The sequence below is a fragment of the Platalea leucorodia genome (assembly GCF_965183815.1).
Source record: "Platalea leucorodia genome assembly, chromosome: 2".
NCBI lineage: Eukaryota > Metazoa > Chordata > Aves > Pelecaniformes > Threskiornithidae > Platalea > Platalea leucorodia.
Genome location: NC_138824.1, coordinates 128801306 through 128821284, shown reverse-complemented (window position 1 = coordinate 128821284; position 19979 = coordinate 128801306). Strand labels below are relative to the sequence as shown.

General features: G+C 39.5%; 1 protein-coding gene across 2 annotated transcripts in view; it reads right to left on the bottom strand.

Annotated features, from left to right (window-relative positions):
- STXBP5L (syntaxin binding protein 5L) overlaps positions 1–19979 on the bottom strand; it is a gene marked incomplete at both ends in the record, with an annotated part of 204450 nt that overhangs the window by 22563 nt on the left and 161908 nt on the right. For both annotated transcript variants that reach the window (XM_082331864.1, XM_082331865.1), the window contains one exon: positions 82–252. In XM_082331864.1, the coding sequence (XP_082187990.1) occupies positions 82–252 (171 nt within the window). The remainder of the gene's footprint in view (positions 1–81; positions 253–19979) is intronic.

Sequence of the window (19979 nt, the reverse complement as noted above, 5' to 3'; positions counted from 1 at the left end):
ACAAGGATCATGCTAAACTTATCTGCTTTCACACCCAGTGAGAAATTCATAATACCTAGCAAAACATTAATTGCCACCCACCTTCTGTGGTGACTGGGAGAGAGATCTCCATGCAGGCTGCAGACTGCGCTTTTCTGAAGGGGGGCCTCCCAGGCCCTCGGCGGTTTGCTTTTGAGACGTCTGCACTGGAAAGTCGTTTTCCTGAGCTGCAGCTCTGGGACGTTGGACTGGTACAGTGACCATTCACATGATCTGGAAAGTGAATGCAAAAAGTGCTAGGTAAAGCGCCAGCTCCCGAAATTCAGGATGGAGGGGAGATGTACGTTCTGGTATTTAAGAATGGGTTAAATCAGATCTTCTAATAACTACTTATTTGTTTTATCAACCCAGCATGTATATGCAAGAATAACTCACCATATCTTTAAGGTATACTTTGAAAAAAACAAGGGACATAGAACTGGTACACGTTCTTACAGCTGTAGATGCCACAGCATTTTGTTGACTTATGTGAACTGGCAGTTTTTCAAGATAGGGCTGGTAACACTGTCATCCCTGATGTTGTGTCTCCTAACGGATACCAAATAAAATTGAAAACTATCTTTCCTTTTTGCTCTCATAATGAACTGCAAGCGTAATTTACTACAAGATAGAATTTAGAGCTAGACACCTACCCTACCTGACTTGAAGCCACATGAAACGGGCATCTAACTGCCACTATTTGGGATAATTATAAAACTAGCCGTAATATTGCTAAGTATTTTATTCTTTATATACCACATATAGATTTATTTTACTGCTAAGGACACTGATGGCTGAACAACTGATTTGTCTGCTACAGATCTAAAGGTACGAGGCTAAGGCCTTGGACCCCTGCTAGAGGCCACGGTCAATCAGCACAGCACATGCTGCTGTCTGATGGGGTGAGAAACAAAACATGGCTGCTTTAAACTCTGCCTACATTTCCCTGTTCTTTGTTACTGGCAACAGTCCTTTAAACCACAACAATCCACTGATCAAGGCTTAGATCAGAGTTCAGAGTGGGTTGGACTGGATCACAAAACATTCACGTGATATTTTTCTTCGTCTCATGTTGGGTAAGGCAACGTGAGAAGAATTACTGAACACAATTTTCCCCTCAACATATGACAGGATACACACCCCGGTGTAACTGTAATTCAGCAGGTAATGCATACTTACTAATTTAAGTAAACAGCAGATAATAAGCATAACAAAAATTCAGACTTAAGCAAGCACACTGAATATTTCTATTCAAAACTATGGAAGCTCAATACTATAGGTAAGGACAAGCTTGGAGCTCCTGCTTTCATTCTAAGTGTCAGGTTATTTATATCTGAGAATTAGATTAGTCTTTAAGATTCTGTATATAAGTATCACATTCGGTTAACCCTTTTTGATTAGTATTGTATCCAAGGAAAAGATGAATGTTAATACACCAAGATAAATTTATTTCTTGGTTACCATGCCATGATAGCTCCACTGTACATGATGAAAAGCTATTTCTATATTCAGATGATAAAACAGATTCTATACTGAATACAGCATATAGTGTGCTATTATATGTAGTCTTCCAATGTGTAAGTCATGTCCTTTTCACGTGAAAGCAGTTCAGTCTTGCAGAACAAAATTGGAAAGAATTGTTCAGAATTATAGTTTAAAAAGCAATTTAGTATCTGTACTGCATAATGAGACGGCTCTGTAGGAGACACAACTTCTATGATTCTTATCATGTTTCTTAATACATGGCTATTAGCTGAGCTAACAGCAGAATATAAAACTGATGTGGATGATTCATTCAACCTATGGTTAGGGAATTTTCCAAAATATGCTGGAACTATTCGTGTATTTCAGGAGAAAGTCCTTTGAGATTGGGGGCTTTGTTCGAGGGCACAGGCTGACTGTTCAACCTCAGCAACATCCTCATCCAGCTGCTTCCTTTCTTCAAAATTCAGTTTGTGTGAAGGCGTTTCAGCATGATATCTAATTATCTCCAGGGGGATCCTAGGAAGTGGTGAGGAACATAACAGAGTAAAAAAGAATCATATTCTACAGAAACATCAACAACATTTGTGAGTCCCTTTCCCTGAACATTGTACAGAATGGGCACAATTCATCTAAACCCCTATTCACTATGCCAAATTTGAAGACAAATGCTGCTATGTTTTCCTTAGTCCGCTTGCTTGTCTCAGTTACCTTCAAAGGCCCAAATTAAACAAAAACAATCAGTAGGGCCTGGGCACCTTTATATCCCTTTAGTGGTTTTGACAATGCCTTTCTGAATAAGCAAAGCCAGTTCCTGTGTATAAAAAAAAAAATCAGGCCTCATCCTAAAAGCTGCAGAGATAACCCTCCAAGTACTAAAGTTGGTGAAATGTTAGTGACTGCTACAACAATGACCAGAAGAGGGATTTTAGTGATCAGCTACACACTTTTCTATATTTTAACACTCTTCTGTTCTTCTGATTAGATATGATTATTTTTTAAATATATACAACAAGGAGCAGTGCAGCTCTTCAAACCTTAGTAAAAACAAAAAGACATTGTACAAAGAGTAATATAATTATGGGAAGTATGACTGCAACATTTCTGCTGAGGAGCTGGTAAGAATCAAGCAGATAAAGACCATCCAAATCTATGAGAGAATCCCATGTATATAAAAATTAATTTCTCACTTTTTTTATGCTATAAGCTCAGTGACACAACACGTTTCTAAAGAAAGGTTATATACTGTCTAAGAAAGAGTTCCTTACCACATTGTCTGAAAAAAAATGAAGTGTGCGAGAAAAGTGTTAAGAAAAACCCAATACTAGTTTCCTACAGTGTACTTTCTAAGGGAGACTGTGAGAATGCTCATGCTATCACCCTTTGCCAAAATGACTGCAACGATTTACTCGCCTTCGGAGACCCGAGTCACCAGATTCTCCTTTGCCATGCCAGATGTCTTCCAACCGCCCCAAAGAACAGATAGAGGAGGCTTGTAAAAACCTGGCTTTGTTCGATTTGTAAGGAAGAACATTTTAGCTTTTTTCCTTGCTGGCCTACTGGTTTTGTCATGTGGTCACTGGGGCTTTTCTCATATCAGAAATATTAGTTGATACTGAGCAGCAGTTGATACCGGAGACACTAACATTGGTACTTCAGAAGCAGTGCACGCATTGCTCTGTGCTGTTGATGCAGGAGCGCAACAGCTCCTAACTCTCTCTTCTTCTGGAGAAGGCAGAGAATAGTGGCCTGGGGAGAAAGCACTGCACAAAAAGCCCCCTTCTCTTTTCTACCCTTTTCCACCACTGCATTTGCCATCGCCTCCTATCCCTTCCCATGGGGGCTGCTGCCCATGAGGTCAACGGCATTTGCATTATACTCTCTAGTGCTCCTCGATTCCAGCAGACGTAGCAGAGTTACTAATGCACGACATCTGGGCATCCTGGCTCAGCAGAGCTTATCCTTGAAGCAGTCTCCGGGCTGTGTAACAGCCATCCCACTCTGCCAGGGCAGCAGCCTTTTCTCCTGTTTGGGGATAGTGAACGAAATAGGCAGGGCTCAGTTTGCAGCTATTCTGTTCATTGATTAAAAAAATGTAAGGCTCATGCAAGCCACGGGAAGTAATCATAGCAGATTACCCCATGCCATAATACATTAGTCCATTTTACACTGATTTAACTCCACTGACTTAATAAAGCAGATAGTAACAAATTGTATCTAAAATGTATTAAAATATATAAAAGAGAAGTTCACGACATAAAATTCTCTAATGTTCTCCACGTGCTGCTCCTACAGTGCAGGTCCTGGTTGTTTGCCTTCATCTGGGCTCGTAGCGTTGCCCATACGAATTAAAAATGCTTTAGCTATCCCTGTTTCCAAACAGTAGCACCATTCAGTGCTGTGTGCACCCCAAAAACTGCTTAAAAAAAGAAACAGAACTGTGCTGGACGGAAGGCCAGTGTGTCACAAAAAATATCAGTGAGATGATGAGATTGAGAGGAACTGAAGAAGCAACATTCGTTGATGTGAGCTAAACCACTGAGAGGAGCCTTCTGAGAGACGCAATGTGCAACATGACAGCAGCAAGCCTGCTGGAGAGCCTGACATTTAATCTCATTTTTTTCAAGGAGTATTACACAGGCAGGAAGTGTATTATACATACACATGCTGATTTGAGTTTACACACAGTAACGTGTGTATGTTACACAGCCTGCCTTGTCACACAACGGTTTTAAATTACTTGGTGACCTCTGCAAAAAAGCAAAAGGAACGACCGATTTAGCAGTGAAAAGCCAAACCCTTGTTAAAACCACATGTATTAAAAATGTCAGTAAGAAAGAAAAAACAAGCATTTGCAGTTGCTGCCTAGAAAGTTGTGTTACACTAGACATAACAAATAAAAAAAAAAAAACACAACCATTTTTTCAGCTCTAACAAAGGGAAAAATTCACACAGAAAAACTCGCTGAGAACTAGTTCTTACTAATGATCTGAGACAGGCTGAGAACAAAGGAATTAAAATACAACTAATTAGAAGCATTGTAATATCATCCTAAGTCGTAAGTAATCAATGCAAGAGCAGGCAAGAGGACCAGAGAGACGCTTTAATACGGAGCAGAAAGAATCTGAAAAATGGGTCCCAGAGAATCTCCTCAACATACGTCAAGGAATACAATCTCTGCTGTTAAAGGGAGGAAAAGTCCATCTGTTTCCACTGGGGGATTTTTTTGTATTAGCAATAAATTAGATTTTGGGTAATAATTATGGGTGTGACTAACCTTTTTTCTTTACACAGCAAAGAGATACACATTTAAATCAAGAAAAAAGAGATCTCATAACTGTACAAATGGCCAGAAGAACAGTCTCAGGTTTGCATGTAAAATAACCAAAATTTGTGTAAAAGTAGTGTGATCATTCATTAGTGACAATATAGACTGGCACCTTAAAACTTTTAACAAATTATTCTTAAAAGAAAATCCCTTACAAAGCCAGGATCGCAATTTTCTCTTGGTGCAGTTCTGTCAGCCAGGCAGGGGAGGAGGTGTGAGCCCTAGCAGAAGAGGTTCGTACAGATGTACTGCCAGCAAAATTGTGTATTTACCATCGTGTCCTCATCAGTTTGAAGAGAAAGGATGAATTGCCCTATTGACATACTGCTAGTACATTTAGGTCCACGCTAAGAGTATAATGTGCTGTCATTGTAATATACCGCCTGTGTAATGTAATGGTATTCTTATTATGGTAATGAACTCCTATCATGCGCTTGATCCTAGATATCATCATGCTTTTGAAAGCAGGGTGAACAGATTTATTTTTCAGAGAAACAGAATACCGTGCAGTGGTTGAAAATGTTAAGTGTCTTATCACTGACAAAGCCCCTTTTAAAACTAGTATTTTTGCCTGCAGTTATGAACAATGAAGCCAAAATACAAAATAAACACTATCCAAATGAAGAACACTAAGAATGTATTACCATATGTCATAACATCACATCTACATTATCATATCTGAAAAACCAAACCTTGCAGTGCAAATCTAAAAATAAATCTAGCTTTGTTCTCTGAGAACAGTGGGAAAATTTTGGACTACTTGGATCTAACTCTGCTCCTCAGACGACTCTGCTGAATTTCTAGTGATCATGTAACACCACACTACTGGACCGACTGTCTCAAAAAGTACACAGCACTAAGCGTGCCTCAACTGAATAATGTAAAATAAATTGTCGCTATGCTTTGTGCAATAAACAGTAAAACACAGACAGAAAACTTGATTTAATCCTGAAACATAAGCATGAAACATGATACATCCTGAGCTGCACAGAGGACAACGCTGAGACATGCGAGTAGAGCTGATGAACCACAAGACCACCTAGGATATCAACAACTGCTCCTGAGCATCCCTCATTAGTAGCATTGCACTTGCATTTTCAAGATGGAAAAGTCTGGGTTTAATTCTCTGTTTTTGAAAACGAAAAATTCTTCAAAAAGGTTGGACTGGAAATATTTTTTCAACTTGAACATGACAAGAATAAAGCATGACACATATGAGCTGGACACTTTCTAAACAAAACTCCACCTTTCCATCTCAAATGAATGATCAAAATGTAAGATAATTACAACAAAAGTGTTTTTAGTCTGTTCTAGCCAGATTCTTCCTGAGATTCTTCCCCTGATTTTTCCAAATCAAGTTGTTTTGAACTAGAGGTAAGAATGTCTGAAATAATTGAGCTAGTACTACTCCACAGATGCTAACATATAAATAATTTGCTTGCAAACACTCAACAGAAAAAGGCACAGACATGGCCAAATAAGGCATCCCAAATATAATTAAGTTTACACACAATTTTTATGCAGGAATCAAACAATTCTAAAAAAAATCCAAGTTTTTCCAAACTTGTTAACATTATGCATTGTAGATTTTTGACAGATTTAATACCAGGTTATTGTAATAAATAAACTCATAACAATTGCTCATTCTTATTTTAATGTTACAAAACCAGATTTTATAGTTGAGAACATCTGATTTAGAGTTCTTATTTATCCTTCTTTTGTTATCACTTTGTTGTCAAAGTAATTACGTATGGAAAATTATTGCTTTCTAAATATCCTTCTGCTTGTACACACAGGTCAATTACTAAGACTTTGGATGTTGCTTTAAGTCGAAACAAGATGATGGGACCATCTGTCTCATGCCCAAGTCTGCCTACAGATGACACTGTGCGAGAGCTCAATCCCAGTCCAAGTTACTTACTATAGAGGACCTCTGGGTCCAGGCAGGACTGGTAAATCTATGTGTAGCCCCAGATTTTGACGTCTGGAGGGTATTACAACCTGAGAAGTGTACAGAGACCGCGGAATGGAAGAATACTACATATGTGTTTGCATTGCTTGAAAGGAGCGGAAAATGACTTACCTTTGAGAGTCCTCAGTAAGGAACACTTCTTTAAGTAAAAACAGAGAACTTAGGAACAGTGAATATCTATTACATTGTGAGCCTAACAGTTGTATATCATTTTGTTATTATCACCTCTTAAATGTATGATGATCTTTACTGCTTGTTTTGTTGTTTCAACTAACAAATTTTACTGCCTTTCCTTCATGACTACATTTAACTGTACCAGTTATAAACATTTTAGGTATGGTATCATTTTGATAATTTTAAGCGCTTACCTTTCCTTTAAACTACTTGCTTGTTAAATCTCCCATATAGATCAGTTGGGTTGCTTTGGTTTGGTTTTGTTTGTTTGTTTGTTTGTTTTTTAATCTGGAAGCATTAGAAGTCAGAACACAGCCCCCTTCTGCATTTGAAATATAACCACACAGCACATGCCTGTTATGCTGTAATAGCCGACAGAGTTAACCTGCTCATCAGCTCTTGTTGCTTTTTTTTATTCCGGTTATTTGGACTGGCAGAGTGCTAATGTATCTGTTAACACAGGTTCTCTTCTCCAAATGTTTGACCATAAACCTTCTCGTATTTAATTAAGGAAGAAACTGGTGCTGTCATACACCTGACCTTTACCAGATGAAAGAGACTTTTGCCTAGTAGGGTCCTAGCTACAGAATATCAAAATCCAAACCGTAACATGTGAAATTGCAGAGAGGCCAAACTTCTAAAACCATTTCTGTAAAAGTGAAAGCCAACCCACAATGTTTTTCATCTTAATAGTGATCAAACTTGCAGCAAAAAAAGCAAACCGCATCCTCCATTGAATCAGCAAGAGCATAGCCAGCAGCTTGAGGGATGTAATCCTTCCCCTCTAGTTGGTTGAGACTGCACCTCAAGTCCCGTGCTCAGTTTTGGGCTCCCCATGACAAGTAAGATATTGACATATGAATTCAGCAGGGTCCACCAAGCTGGCAAGGGAGTTGGCACAGACGATGTAAGAGGAGAGTCTGAGAACTGGGGTTGTTTCTCAGCCTTAAGAACAGAAGACTCAGGGGAGACCTTATTACTACCTGCAACTACCTGATCTGAGTCCACGGAGAAGACAGAGCCAGACACTTCTCAGAGGTGCACAGTGATCGGAGGAGAGGCAAAGGACACAACTTGGAACACGGGAAATTCTGGTTAGATATTAGGAAGAACTTTTTTCCTGTGTGGATGGATCAAATACTGGAAGAGATCACCCAGAGAGGTTGTGGATCCCCTGTCCTTGGACGCATTTGAGACTCAACTGGACACTGTCCTGACCTACCTGGTCTAACTAGACCTGCTTTGAGCAGGGTGATGACCTAGACAGCGTCTAGAGGTCCCTTCCAACCTTAATTACGCTATGATTCTAACTACAAGCAGAGTTCAGATGATTCCTCAATTCAGCTGGTATTTTCAGACTGAAAAGTGAACAGATATTACCCTACTCTTTTGGAAGGAGACACACACTTGACAGTCCATAAAATCCTTTGCATGTAAAAATACATATCATTTTCAGTGTATATTGCCAAGCAATTCAAGAAAAGCATTGTTAAATTTGGGTGTCTGAATTGCCTTTCCTAAAAATGTCATACCAAGGAGGAAAGCAACTCATATAATTTCAAATTTTCTAAAATGTTCCTTGGCATTGTAAACAGAATTACAGACCCAGAGCCAGAGAAACTAGTGCAGAACACTCCACTTAAAATCTACCAGTTTGTCCAATGCAGCAGTAAGCAAAAACAGATTAAAAGCTTCAAAATTTTGCCAGTGCCTAATGTCTGCTGTAAACTACTTGGAAAGGGTAAAGCAAGAATTGCTGTAACCCAACTGCTCATCCTTAACATAAAAATGAGGTCTTCTTTACGATATCTGGGTATTGTTTCATAGGCTTGGGAGCATCCGGGAAGTGACACTTCCCTTGCAATGAACGACAAAGGCATCGAATGGTCGATGTTTTCCTATTATAATTCTATTATGATATGCACAAATCTTTAAGGAAAGAAAGATCAAACAGATTCCACAAGCCTCGTACAAAATGGACAAAATGGAATACAGAGTTATAACGAAAGCTCCTTTGTCTGATCCCTACAATCGTGTTTCATGAAGCCAACTTTCAGAATTAAAGCTTTTGGGCCTCAGCATCAGGAGACATTTCTCAAATCCTTGAAAAAACTGAGCTTATTTGGTACTTTGTCTAGTTTTTCACTGCTGTATAAAATGGGAGACATTAACTCTGACCTGGTAAAGAATTCATTCACTGCTTATAAATATCTCCAGAAAGCACAGGAAATTATATTAATCTTTTGAAAATCACATCTTAGCAAGAGGAAACAAAAGATGTCTGTCTCTATTTGTATTTTCTTTTGTTCTTTGGCTAATAAAGTCTAGGCGATAGCATAAATTCATACAGTGAAACCATCTGTTCATAGGAATTAAATAAAAATTAGCAGCTACCTAGTATCGCCATATTTAGTTAGGACTTCTGTCTAGCTCCCTGTGATCACCTGGAAACTTTGAAAGCTTTTAATGAAATGAGCAGAAATATTCCCTAAAAGAAAAATACAAGCTGATGCTTAAAGTGGCTGGTGAAGCAAAGTCAGAAAACTCTCATATAAAAGCGGTTGTATATGTCTGGATATATCCCAGATTCTCCACTTGATTAAATTAGATTAGATTAGGATTATCCCCATAATTCATTTCACTGCAACAGTGCACGGAAATGTAGATGATCTTTTCAGAAAACTTTGGGAAACAGTATCAGGTTCAAAAATAAAGATATATCATTCAGAGCTGCCTCCGAAGGGTCACAGGGAAACTGTACAGTATATGCAGTGTGACATCTTCCTTCTGGCCAACTCAAACATTGGGTTACTATGATCTGCAGTAGCTAAAACTATCAAAAAGTTTCACTGTATCCCCACATAAGGCATATTCTCACATTTCTGTGTGGAGGTATGGCATCCACAGGTGGCAAGTTCTTCAGCAAGGATAGATAATAATCACTACATCAAAATAAGAAGATGCTGAGGTCAACTAAATTATCAGTCATACAGGGGTCAAAACAGAGTCCCAAAGTACCTTTAAGTCATGAAAATCCTGACAAGGTTTAACTAGAACACCCTCAGTCATCAGATCACACATTATTCCCTTAAATGCTAGCGAAATGCTCCCCAAGCAATTCTCGGTACTGGCAGCACCTCCACCTGAAATAGATTTAACTTCTACTTAACCTCTCCTATTACAACTCAAAGCAAAGTGAAAGCAAGGACATTACATCAGCCAGATCCTAAGAAGGGAGCAGAACTGTAAGCTGCCAAATGCTAATGTATTTCCCAATTAGCTGCAGACGGTGCCGAGAGTAGGCGATGTATCAGCACTCTATGAAAAGCTATGAGCCAGAGCCAGTGGGATGAATGTACAGTATCTTATCTTTTGAAAGTGGTGACCTGAATATCTTCAAAAGAAGCGTGGGCCAGAGAGTATTGTTATCCCCCTGAATAGTCAGACTATGGGTACAATCTCAGGCAACAGCCAAACAGTGGATAAATGATCTCTAAGAGCTCTGCCAGTGTATCCAGGACATTTTGGAGCAGAAGTAAATGAAATGCAGACATTATTCTTCACCTTTACCAGGAACTCTCATTTAAATGTAGCTCCTTACATCGAGAAAGAGAGGCTTTTTCCAGCCTGCTGTAAACTAAGCAGTCTATAATCCAGCAGTTTTAGTGGCTAGAATAATTAACAGGAATCTTCTGCCCTTCTAAGACAGTCATGAAGGACAACCGAAACAAGTTTTTTTCGGTTTGTTTCAAGTTTGGTTTTTTTCCTTCCTCTGCAGCTGATTGACCATGACTCTCTGCCAGCTTATACATCGAATGCTGCTTCCACATGCTTTATCCTTAGCAGTCCACCAGGCTTCTTGGTAATACGAGTACAGAGCACCCGATAGCTGCGGCAGTGACAACAAACGGAATGCTTAAGTGACACTTCGGTAATACCTTTTGCTGTGTATGAAGTGTTTGAAATTAATGGATTTCCACTAGTTTCTGCAAGAGGTTGAAACAGACCTTCTTAGACTTATTTTTACTTTATACTTGTTCTACATTATTAAAAAATAATGAGTCCAGGTAAATAGAAGAATAGCAGAAACATGACTCTTCTGAAATCAAAATCACAGACAGGATTACGCATTCTATTAATCTTCAAACTTCCCTACATGTGTCATACATTTAAGATGGATCATCATGCCTCCTACGCTCTTAGGTTGAATTTGTTTAACTTTTACAGCTTCCCTTCTGTACGTAGTTGTCCTGCACCCCAGTTCTCAAGGTTTGGGGTTTCTGTGTCTGGTTTTGGTTTTTTGTTTGCTTTTTTTTTGTTTTGTTTTGTTTTGTTTTTTCCCCATAAATCTGCCTTCAATTTGTCAATATATTCTAGAAAATGCTTACAATATTGTCCAGCTCCCAGTACGATTACAGGAAAGCTGACGGTAAGGCAGTTTATTTCCTCTGATATGCAACTTTTTTATATAATACAGTAAAGCCCTCACCACTTCTAGTTACATTGATTTGTTTCTTGCTTTTCTAAAAACCTATAAATCCAGTCTTTTACACATCAGATGTGTCTTTTTCTTGTGTTATGATGCAGGATCTAAGTCTATTTCGTGCTATGTCCTTCAAGATTATATATTTTTAATAATACTAACAAAAAGAAGTCTGATCTGTAGAATATGGTTTAGCCTTAGGTCCTACCCTATGGCTATATTGATACTCTAAGTATTCACCTTCCATCTTAATAGCTGCCCATTTATTTAGTGATAAATATTAATTTTTACAGGTCTATAGCTGCCTACATCACTCCTTTTACCTTTTTGAGTATTATGAGTGTTACAATTTTCCACTCCAAATTTTTTTGTACTGTATTTCTACATTCCTAGTTTCTCAAACATCACTGTTAATGATGGAGTCAGTTATTTCAACTAAATCACTCTGTGTACTGAAATCTGCACAATCTGGATTGAATTTCCCAATGATTTTTCAACACTTATTTACTTAATCTTTATCAGAAGCTATTAGCAGTTTTGAAGTTCCTCAGTCATTTATAACGTGGAAGACATATTTATTCCCCCAACTTGTGCCTTGGGGAACAGTGCTACATTGGTTAATACATGCACATGATTCCTAGTGACAGAAATTAAGTTCAGCTGCATTATGCAAGGATGCGATCCAACTTTAATTTCTCTCTCTAAAAAGACACTCAAAGTAATGAGGCATGGCTACACAGCTTTTTCAGTCATCTTACACGAGAAACCCCCCATGAGAGCAAAACTAAAAAGGACTCCTTGAGACTGAGAATATTTAAACACAATTATAAAAATCTTTGTGTGAACCACACGTTCCAACCCAAATGCCAGGAGCAATCCCCTTTACGTGGATATTTAAGAGGGCATGATCTGCCCTGAACATTTTTACGTTACGCAAGATGTTGAATTTTCATTTTAGGTTTTTTGAGGTGAAATTTCTGCTCTCACTATGCATTTCCACTGAAATATTAAAGAAGAACTGAGAAAAAGGTTACAGCAAACTGTGCACTTTAACAGTTGGCTGAGGTAAGTCTTACGGAGAGGACTGAGACACAAAAGACTGATTTCTGATCTGACTTCTCAGAAGTTCAAAGACACCATAAAATATAGATGTTCAACCATCTTATCGCTGTTGTGGCACGGAATTTGTACATCAAATAAAGAAAATAGACTAGCGCATGCATTGCGTGTTATAGGCAGAGATAAACATCACTGACAACCAGTTATAACGGCTCAAGTGTGTAAAAAGTTCTGGAGCCTTTTCATAATAAAATATTACACACACAGTGTGTAATGACTGGCAAAATACGTCTACATGAAATAAATGAATATTAAACAAGCAAAATGCTGAGAGCTGCCAACAGAACTGTATGGGTTAATAGGTGGTTTTTAGAAAGCCTTTTCAGACAAAGCCTCCAAGGTTATTGTGTTATCTCATGAATCAGTTGGTACAATGTTTTGCCAATGAATGTAAGGAAGTTTAAAGCTGCTGGCTTTTGCCTACCGTACCAAGATCAGTCTTAAGATCTGTTGGCAGACTTAACTTTCTTGATCCTTTAACTGAAACAACAGAAAAAGGAGAAAGGCAGTTGTTAATAAGTAAGAAAGAAAAAGGAGCGAGGGAAAACAACATGCCATCTTCTGGTTAATACCAAGTTGCAAATTTGTAGCACTTTTTTTTTTTAATCAGCATATAAAGGCAGAATTATGGTTTAAATATTTTCATGTACACCATTCAGCAAAATAAATGCAACTGAACAAAGAAGCACTGGAAAAAACATTACTCCAGCTCTCAAGAGGTGAATGGTGCTTTACACAGCTTTGGCTGTGTGCTGCAATATCTTACCTTGTGATGACAGGAATGATAAGAAAAACCCAAATGAGATTAAGGCAAATATTGCAAATGCTGGTTATGCAGCATATCACAAATATTTAAACACCTGGAAACCAATTTAATAACAGGGTGCAATGAAATTATGAGTTCTGATGACATCATACCTCAAGATACCATTTGAAAAAGAGAGGGCATATTGTACAGGTAATGGAGACACACTATTGTAGTATTACGGAAAGGAAGACAGATTGCACAGAAACGAAATGCAGAAGCTTCAGGATATAATGTGGTGTTACCCAGACATCAAAATATTGCACTCAATTTACTGAAGATTTAATTATCTGTTGCGTTCCAATTATGCAACAAAACTATGATTTTGCTTCTGTTCAAAAATGTTTTCATTTCCTTACACATGAGCACATTTTTAAACAAGGAACACCAGAGAACTGAAATGAAGCATGTCTTGTAGCAGTCAAAACAGCATTAAATTTATTAAAAGAATGCCTTAAGAAATCTGTTATTAATTATTCAGAAGACTTAATTTCCAGTATGGTTCTTTCATTTTGCATTCATTCAGTATTTTTTTGCATTGTTTTCTGGCTTTTACCCCTTACCCATACTGTCTGTTACTAGAAATGAACAATGAAGTATTTGTCAGCTAACTATTACGCTTCTAAAGAAAGTCCCACATGGTAAGTATCACAGTGACAGGAACACTGGGACATATCAATATAAGGAGCAAGTCCTTTGTAATTTCTAGTTAATAAGGTTTTAGGTCAGAAGGATGCCCAGAACAGCCACTTATCATTTCAAGTCACAGAGCCCCTAAAAAGAAATTCTGTTGCATTCTTTTGAAGTGTCATAAACTGTAAAGCCTGCAGTGTGGCAGAAGAAAATATCAGCTGGCACCTATGTTAGATGTTTTTCTTTCTTTCTTCAGGGAAGAGCAGGGGAGCCCTTCAGGCTCTTAAGCAACATTTTGGTATCAGTAGAACCAGCATAGCCCTCCCAGTAACCCATTTCTAGCTGTCACTTTAACTGGATGCTTTGGGACAAGGCAAAGAGATCTCTTCAGATCAACCCAACATCCAAATATACATCACTAACACTACTACAGAAAAATAATTTGGATACCAAGTGTTAGGCTCCTACATCCATTTTAGGCATTCACACAAAGGGCAGCTTGATTTTCAGAACAGCCTTTTAAAAACATCCCATTTATCTGAGCAGCTGTCATACACTCTTTCAGACTGAATGGAGGATACTGCTCCAGAAAATCAGTGCTTTGCTATAGAGAAAGAGAACGAAGCATCACTTGTGATATAATCTCCTTTGAAGGAAAGGACAACATCTGGCCCAACCAGCTCTCTGAAAAAGGATTACTAATTCCTAAGGAAGACTGTAGGACACTTTACTAACAGACTAGGATCTAGATTAGGATATTTCAGAGCTATAAAACCTAGCTGCATTTAACACCAAGGAGCTTCATTAGTGCTGCCATCATGGAGGCTTAGAGCTTTGCAAATTGGTGATTTAACCGCTTCTATTTCTATGTTACAGGTGTTCCTGTATAACAGGAATTACATGTCTTGTGTTGTATGCCACAGCTGTTCCCAAATTGTGGTATATATGTCTGAACTGCAAGACTGCAGAAATAGCTCCCAACTATTTGTGTGCAGGCTTATATAGCACATGCAAAGTATGCACTTTCTGATTCCTCTGAAGGACTCTAAACAGGCTTGATTTGGGAGCTGCCACAGCTGCGCACAGACAAACTAGGCCTACCGTACTGAAGGCTGCAATCTAACACAGCCTCAGGATGCTGAAGGGACTGAGGACTGGAAAGAGGAGGAGCATACAGCTGATGAGTTGGTTTATGGGTATAGGGATAGAGTAGAGGACATGGTGACCGGGGGGCTAAAGGACAAAGGAGACACACAGCCTGAAGAAATGAAGGAAGGGCAGTTGAGGAAGCCAGGAGTTATTCCTACCACCATCTCCACCACCAAATTTGAAATTTTTGGTGTAGGACATGATTGTGCTAGGACACAGCGGGGACCACTGTCAATAGACCACATTTCTGGGAGTAAAAACAAAAGGAGGAGCGGGTTGCTTTCATGCTTTACTGTAATCAAAGCTGTGCATATTACTTGGGGGGGGGGGGGGTAAAACTATCTTTTTACTATTGAACTGATCAGTATATATCAATATACTATTGAAATGATCAAAATATAACCTATTTTTAGTACCTATGCCATGTATATTTTACTATCTCTACATTTATTATAAAGGAGGATCATGCATCCTATCTTGCTGAGAATAAGCTTTTGAAAACCAGTTTGATTTGAGAATGAAGCATACTATAAAGGTTCAAGAGGCTAGCAGAGTTGTTTGTTTGTTACCATTATTTGTTTGCTTTCATGCTGGAGGCAGCTGGCAGAAACTGTGATGCCACAGTGCAAGGCAAGACAGCCCCTGCCCAAAAGAGCTTAATGTGTAAACAGTCAAGTTATCCAACTGTGGGATGAGAAAGAGGCACAGACAGAGTTAACAGGTACAGTCTGGCAGCTAGCTAAGCTGAGCACCCAGGTCTCCTGACCGGACAATGTCGTATCTTGTAGCTATATGGTTCTTATCAGTCTTTCAATGAAAACAAAAACCAAAGGCACAACCACCAAACACATGTGCGCTCACAACTATGACATTCAGCGGTGTGCTTCCCTCAGCTATCACAGCAGGACTGTAGTCAGAGAATTTAATATTATTCAAAATGAAGGTAACTTCATACAGCTCTTTTTCTATTAGAATCATGGAACCATAGAATCGTTTAGGTTGGAAAAGACCTTTAAGATCATCAAGTCCAACCGTTAACCCAGCACTGCCAAGTCCACCACTAAACCATGTCCCTAAGCACCACATCTACCCTTCTTTTGAATACTTCCAGGGATGGGGACTCAACCACTGCCCTGGGCAGCCTGTGCCAGGGCCTGACTGCCCTTTCGGTGAAGAAGTTTTTCCTAATATCCAACCTAAACCTGCCCTGGTGCAGCTTGAGGCTGTTTCCTCTCGTCCTATCACTTGTTACCTGGGAGAAGAGACCAACCCCCACCTGGCTCCAGCCTCCTTTCAGGCAGTTGTAGAGAGCGATAAGGTCTCCCCTCAGCCTCCTCTTCTCCAGGCTAAACAACCCCAGCTCCCTCAGCCGCTCCTCATAAGACATTCGTTGCCCTGACTCACTTTCCATATGCCCGATTCTGCCTGCATAACACTTTTGAATATCAGTCCCAGTTCCCCACTGCTAAAACATGGATTTAAGAGCCTAATATTTAGCTACCCAGTTGGACAAGGTACACAATAAGGTCCTGGAGATTTGGCTACCGGGGCTCAGAGCCAATTTAGAGATAGCCCTTTTCCTTTGGTGGCCTCAGGCAGGGCGCCCCAGGCAGCACTTTCCCATGGGAGCTACTTTCAAGCTGAACCTAACTCTCCCTCTGCCCTGAGCCACAGCTCCTGCCGCATCGCTGCCAGTCCTGTGCCCGGCCATGGCCCTGCGGATCCAGACCTGGGCTCATGGACCGACATCCTCCCCCGGCCCCGGACCTGCCTGGCGATCACCAGGCTGTGCTTGGCCCTGCTCCCTTGCTTAGCTCCTGTCTCCCTGGTCCATAGGAGCTGCTGGCCCCTGTTGGTGAGCTCAGGCCCCCTTGAACCCTGAGCCAGGCACCGTGGGCTGCATGGGGGTACCCGTGCTGCTCCCCCTGAGCCAAACGCCATGGCCCAAACCCAGGGCCCCGTTTCCTCCCCTCTGCCAGCTCATACTGCTCCCTGTTCCTTGCTAATCCCTACATACACATCCCTTCTCAAGATCTTAAGCAAGCATGAATTCACCTGATCAGAAACCCTCTCACATATTGGAAAAAGTGATAAAATGCACCTTGTATTCACAGTGCAGGAGCTAACCTCTCTTTAATGATTAATTTGCCTTCTGACTAGTAAACATTCTTTTTAATTTAATATAAATAAGTAGAAATGGTTATGCTGGCAGTGTTATCAATGATTAAGTTTAAAAATAAATTAAATTCTATGCTTTCCACACACACAAAATGTTTTGAAACATTTCCTTTCTTGCTTGTTTTCCATGAGCATATAATTTTCAAACTGAGTCAAATCTCTTCAGCTACTGCGCAGTTACCCACAATTTTAAAAAGCGCAACTGTTAGAAATTTAATAATATTCTTCTTGAAACAAAACTATTTAAAACCATTTCATGTGGGAAAGCTGAAGCTTGGCATGGCACGGGCCTAATCCCAGCAGATTTAACCAGTGGAATGAATCAGGATAGCAGCACTTGGAAATCACAGTATGTATAAAAACTCATAATCTTGCCAGTACGGACCTGTTCCAAAGCTCCTGGGAATCAATTGTGGAAATCTTTACATAGCCTTCTCTAAGCTCTATAGTCTTAAAAGCATTTTTGGATGTGAGCCCCCAATATGAAGGTGATTTCTCAGGAAAAAAAACACAAATGCACTTTCATTTTAGAACACACATTTCAGAAATCACTCTCCTATACACGGACCGATGAAATTCTTTCCTTCTGGTCTTTGAAAGAAGTCTAAACTGTCTATTGCATCTTACTCAACAAAGTTAAATAACCACTGAAAGATGCATTTTCTTGTGCTCACAGTGTATTCTCAACTACGTGCGTCAGAATGAAGCTGCATATAAATGGCTAAAGCAGTAAGGGACATATATATTATGTAATTATGTATATTATATATATTATATTCCTAGGAGCCCCTGAATAAATTTTCCTAATGAGTTGAACCAATGTTATTCCATATATATTGCTATATCTGGAATACATTTTATTTACAGTAGAAACTGCAACACTGTTTATTCACAAATAAACAGAATCTTTCAAATGGCTTTATTAAATTTTGTCTTCCTGTACAGTATTGGAAATGCATCACTATAGTATTTGAATACTAATTTAATTAAAATAAGATACCAGTGGTTAAGGGAGATTATTCCTCTCCTCTGCCTACCATTCTTAAAATGCAAGGTTGGTATTTCTTCACTTGCTGCTACCCCCTATGTGGCACTGTGAATTTCAGAAAAATTTTCATCAAATGGTTTAATTTCATGTTCTAGTCTGAAAGGTATTCAGAACGGGAATCTGATTTTTCAATTACATTGTCTGCAAAGCCATGCTTTCGTAAATAGTACAGGAGGAGCACCTGAAAAGACAGTCTTGTGAAACAAGTTTAAAATATTGCTTAATGGAAGACGTTGGATTTGTACTGAATTAGAAACCAGCCCTGCATGTAAAATAAGGAGTATTCTTCAGCACTGAGTCTCTTGCTCAGTGCTCCAACACTCCTATCAGTGACAGGACACAACTGCCTAATTCTGATTTGGAGCAGGGGAGAAAACAAAGCTGAATTACTGAGTTGACCTAGGCTAGCTCTGCAGAAGCTTCGTCAGAGGTTAAAACATTGACAAGCTGGAGGATGTTACAGGCAAAATACATTTTTCTGGGAAACCGAGATGGTTCAGGCAGGCTAAGCAATGTCCAGGATCAGACCAAGAGATGAGGAGGCGGGAGATTTTTCAATCTGGGCCTGGTTGGAACTGAAATCTACGTTACTCATGGTTCTCTTAGATGTAAAACTGTTTGCGTCTACATTGGCAATTAGCGGGCTGGAGGGATTCTTCCTAGGCATTGCCTTGAAGTCTCAAAGTACGCATGTGAGCACATCAATGTTGTTCCTCAAATCATTCCCCTTCTGATGGAACTGCGGGTGAAGTCGCTCACCAGCGTGCCATCACGTGTGCAGTGTTTGTCACGTAGACTAGTGTCCGCCAGCTGTTTGCATTTTGTGTGTGCATTGTGCATACTCAGGGCCAGTAACCGGCATGAACTTCACTGCCAGGTGAAGAACCGATGTTGATGCGGTCTGGCAACCCTAATGAATTGCAACAAATCAAACTGCATTCCTTCTGTCTTTGCAACCTCATCAGTTGGTGACGTAATCCTACCCAGTTGGACCTTCATTGGGCAGCAACTTGAATCGCTTGACTCAGCAGCCAAGTGTTCTTTCTGTTTCTGCTAAATTTCTGAAGGATAAAGTCTTGGCCGATCTTCAGCAGAGAATTGTGGTCACGGGTTTTACAAACACAGATATCACGGGACTCTACAGAGTACAGCCCACTTCCATTATGGAGCTTGCGTGCCATGAACTTTACGTAGATCAAAGGCAAGATTGGAAGTAGAAGGATCCTGCCTGATGAGTCCGTAACTATGCAGATCAATCAGTTGTGTTCTGCGATAAAGAAATGTTAGCCAGTGCAAAGGCTGACGTAGCTGTGAGGCTGTGCTGATAAGCACAAGGTAGTTCCACTCCCAGGTTCTCGGAGGTCACAATTTTGCGGTCAGTTACTCCAGATAATTAGACTGGATTTTGCCCAGTTTTAGAGCAGGTATGCCAAAGCAAAATTATCTTAATTTTGCATTAATTTTAAAAAATAATTAATATCAGTCACAGGAAAAGTAACTTCTATTTTAAAAAGCAGTTAATTCTAATAATAGTTACTGCCTACAAAATTGCACCTGATTTCACATTTTAAAGATTCAAATATAGCTTGG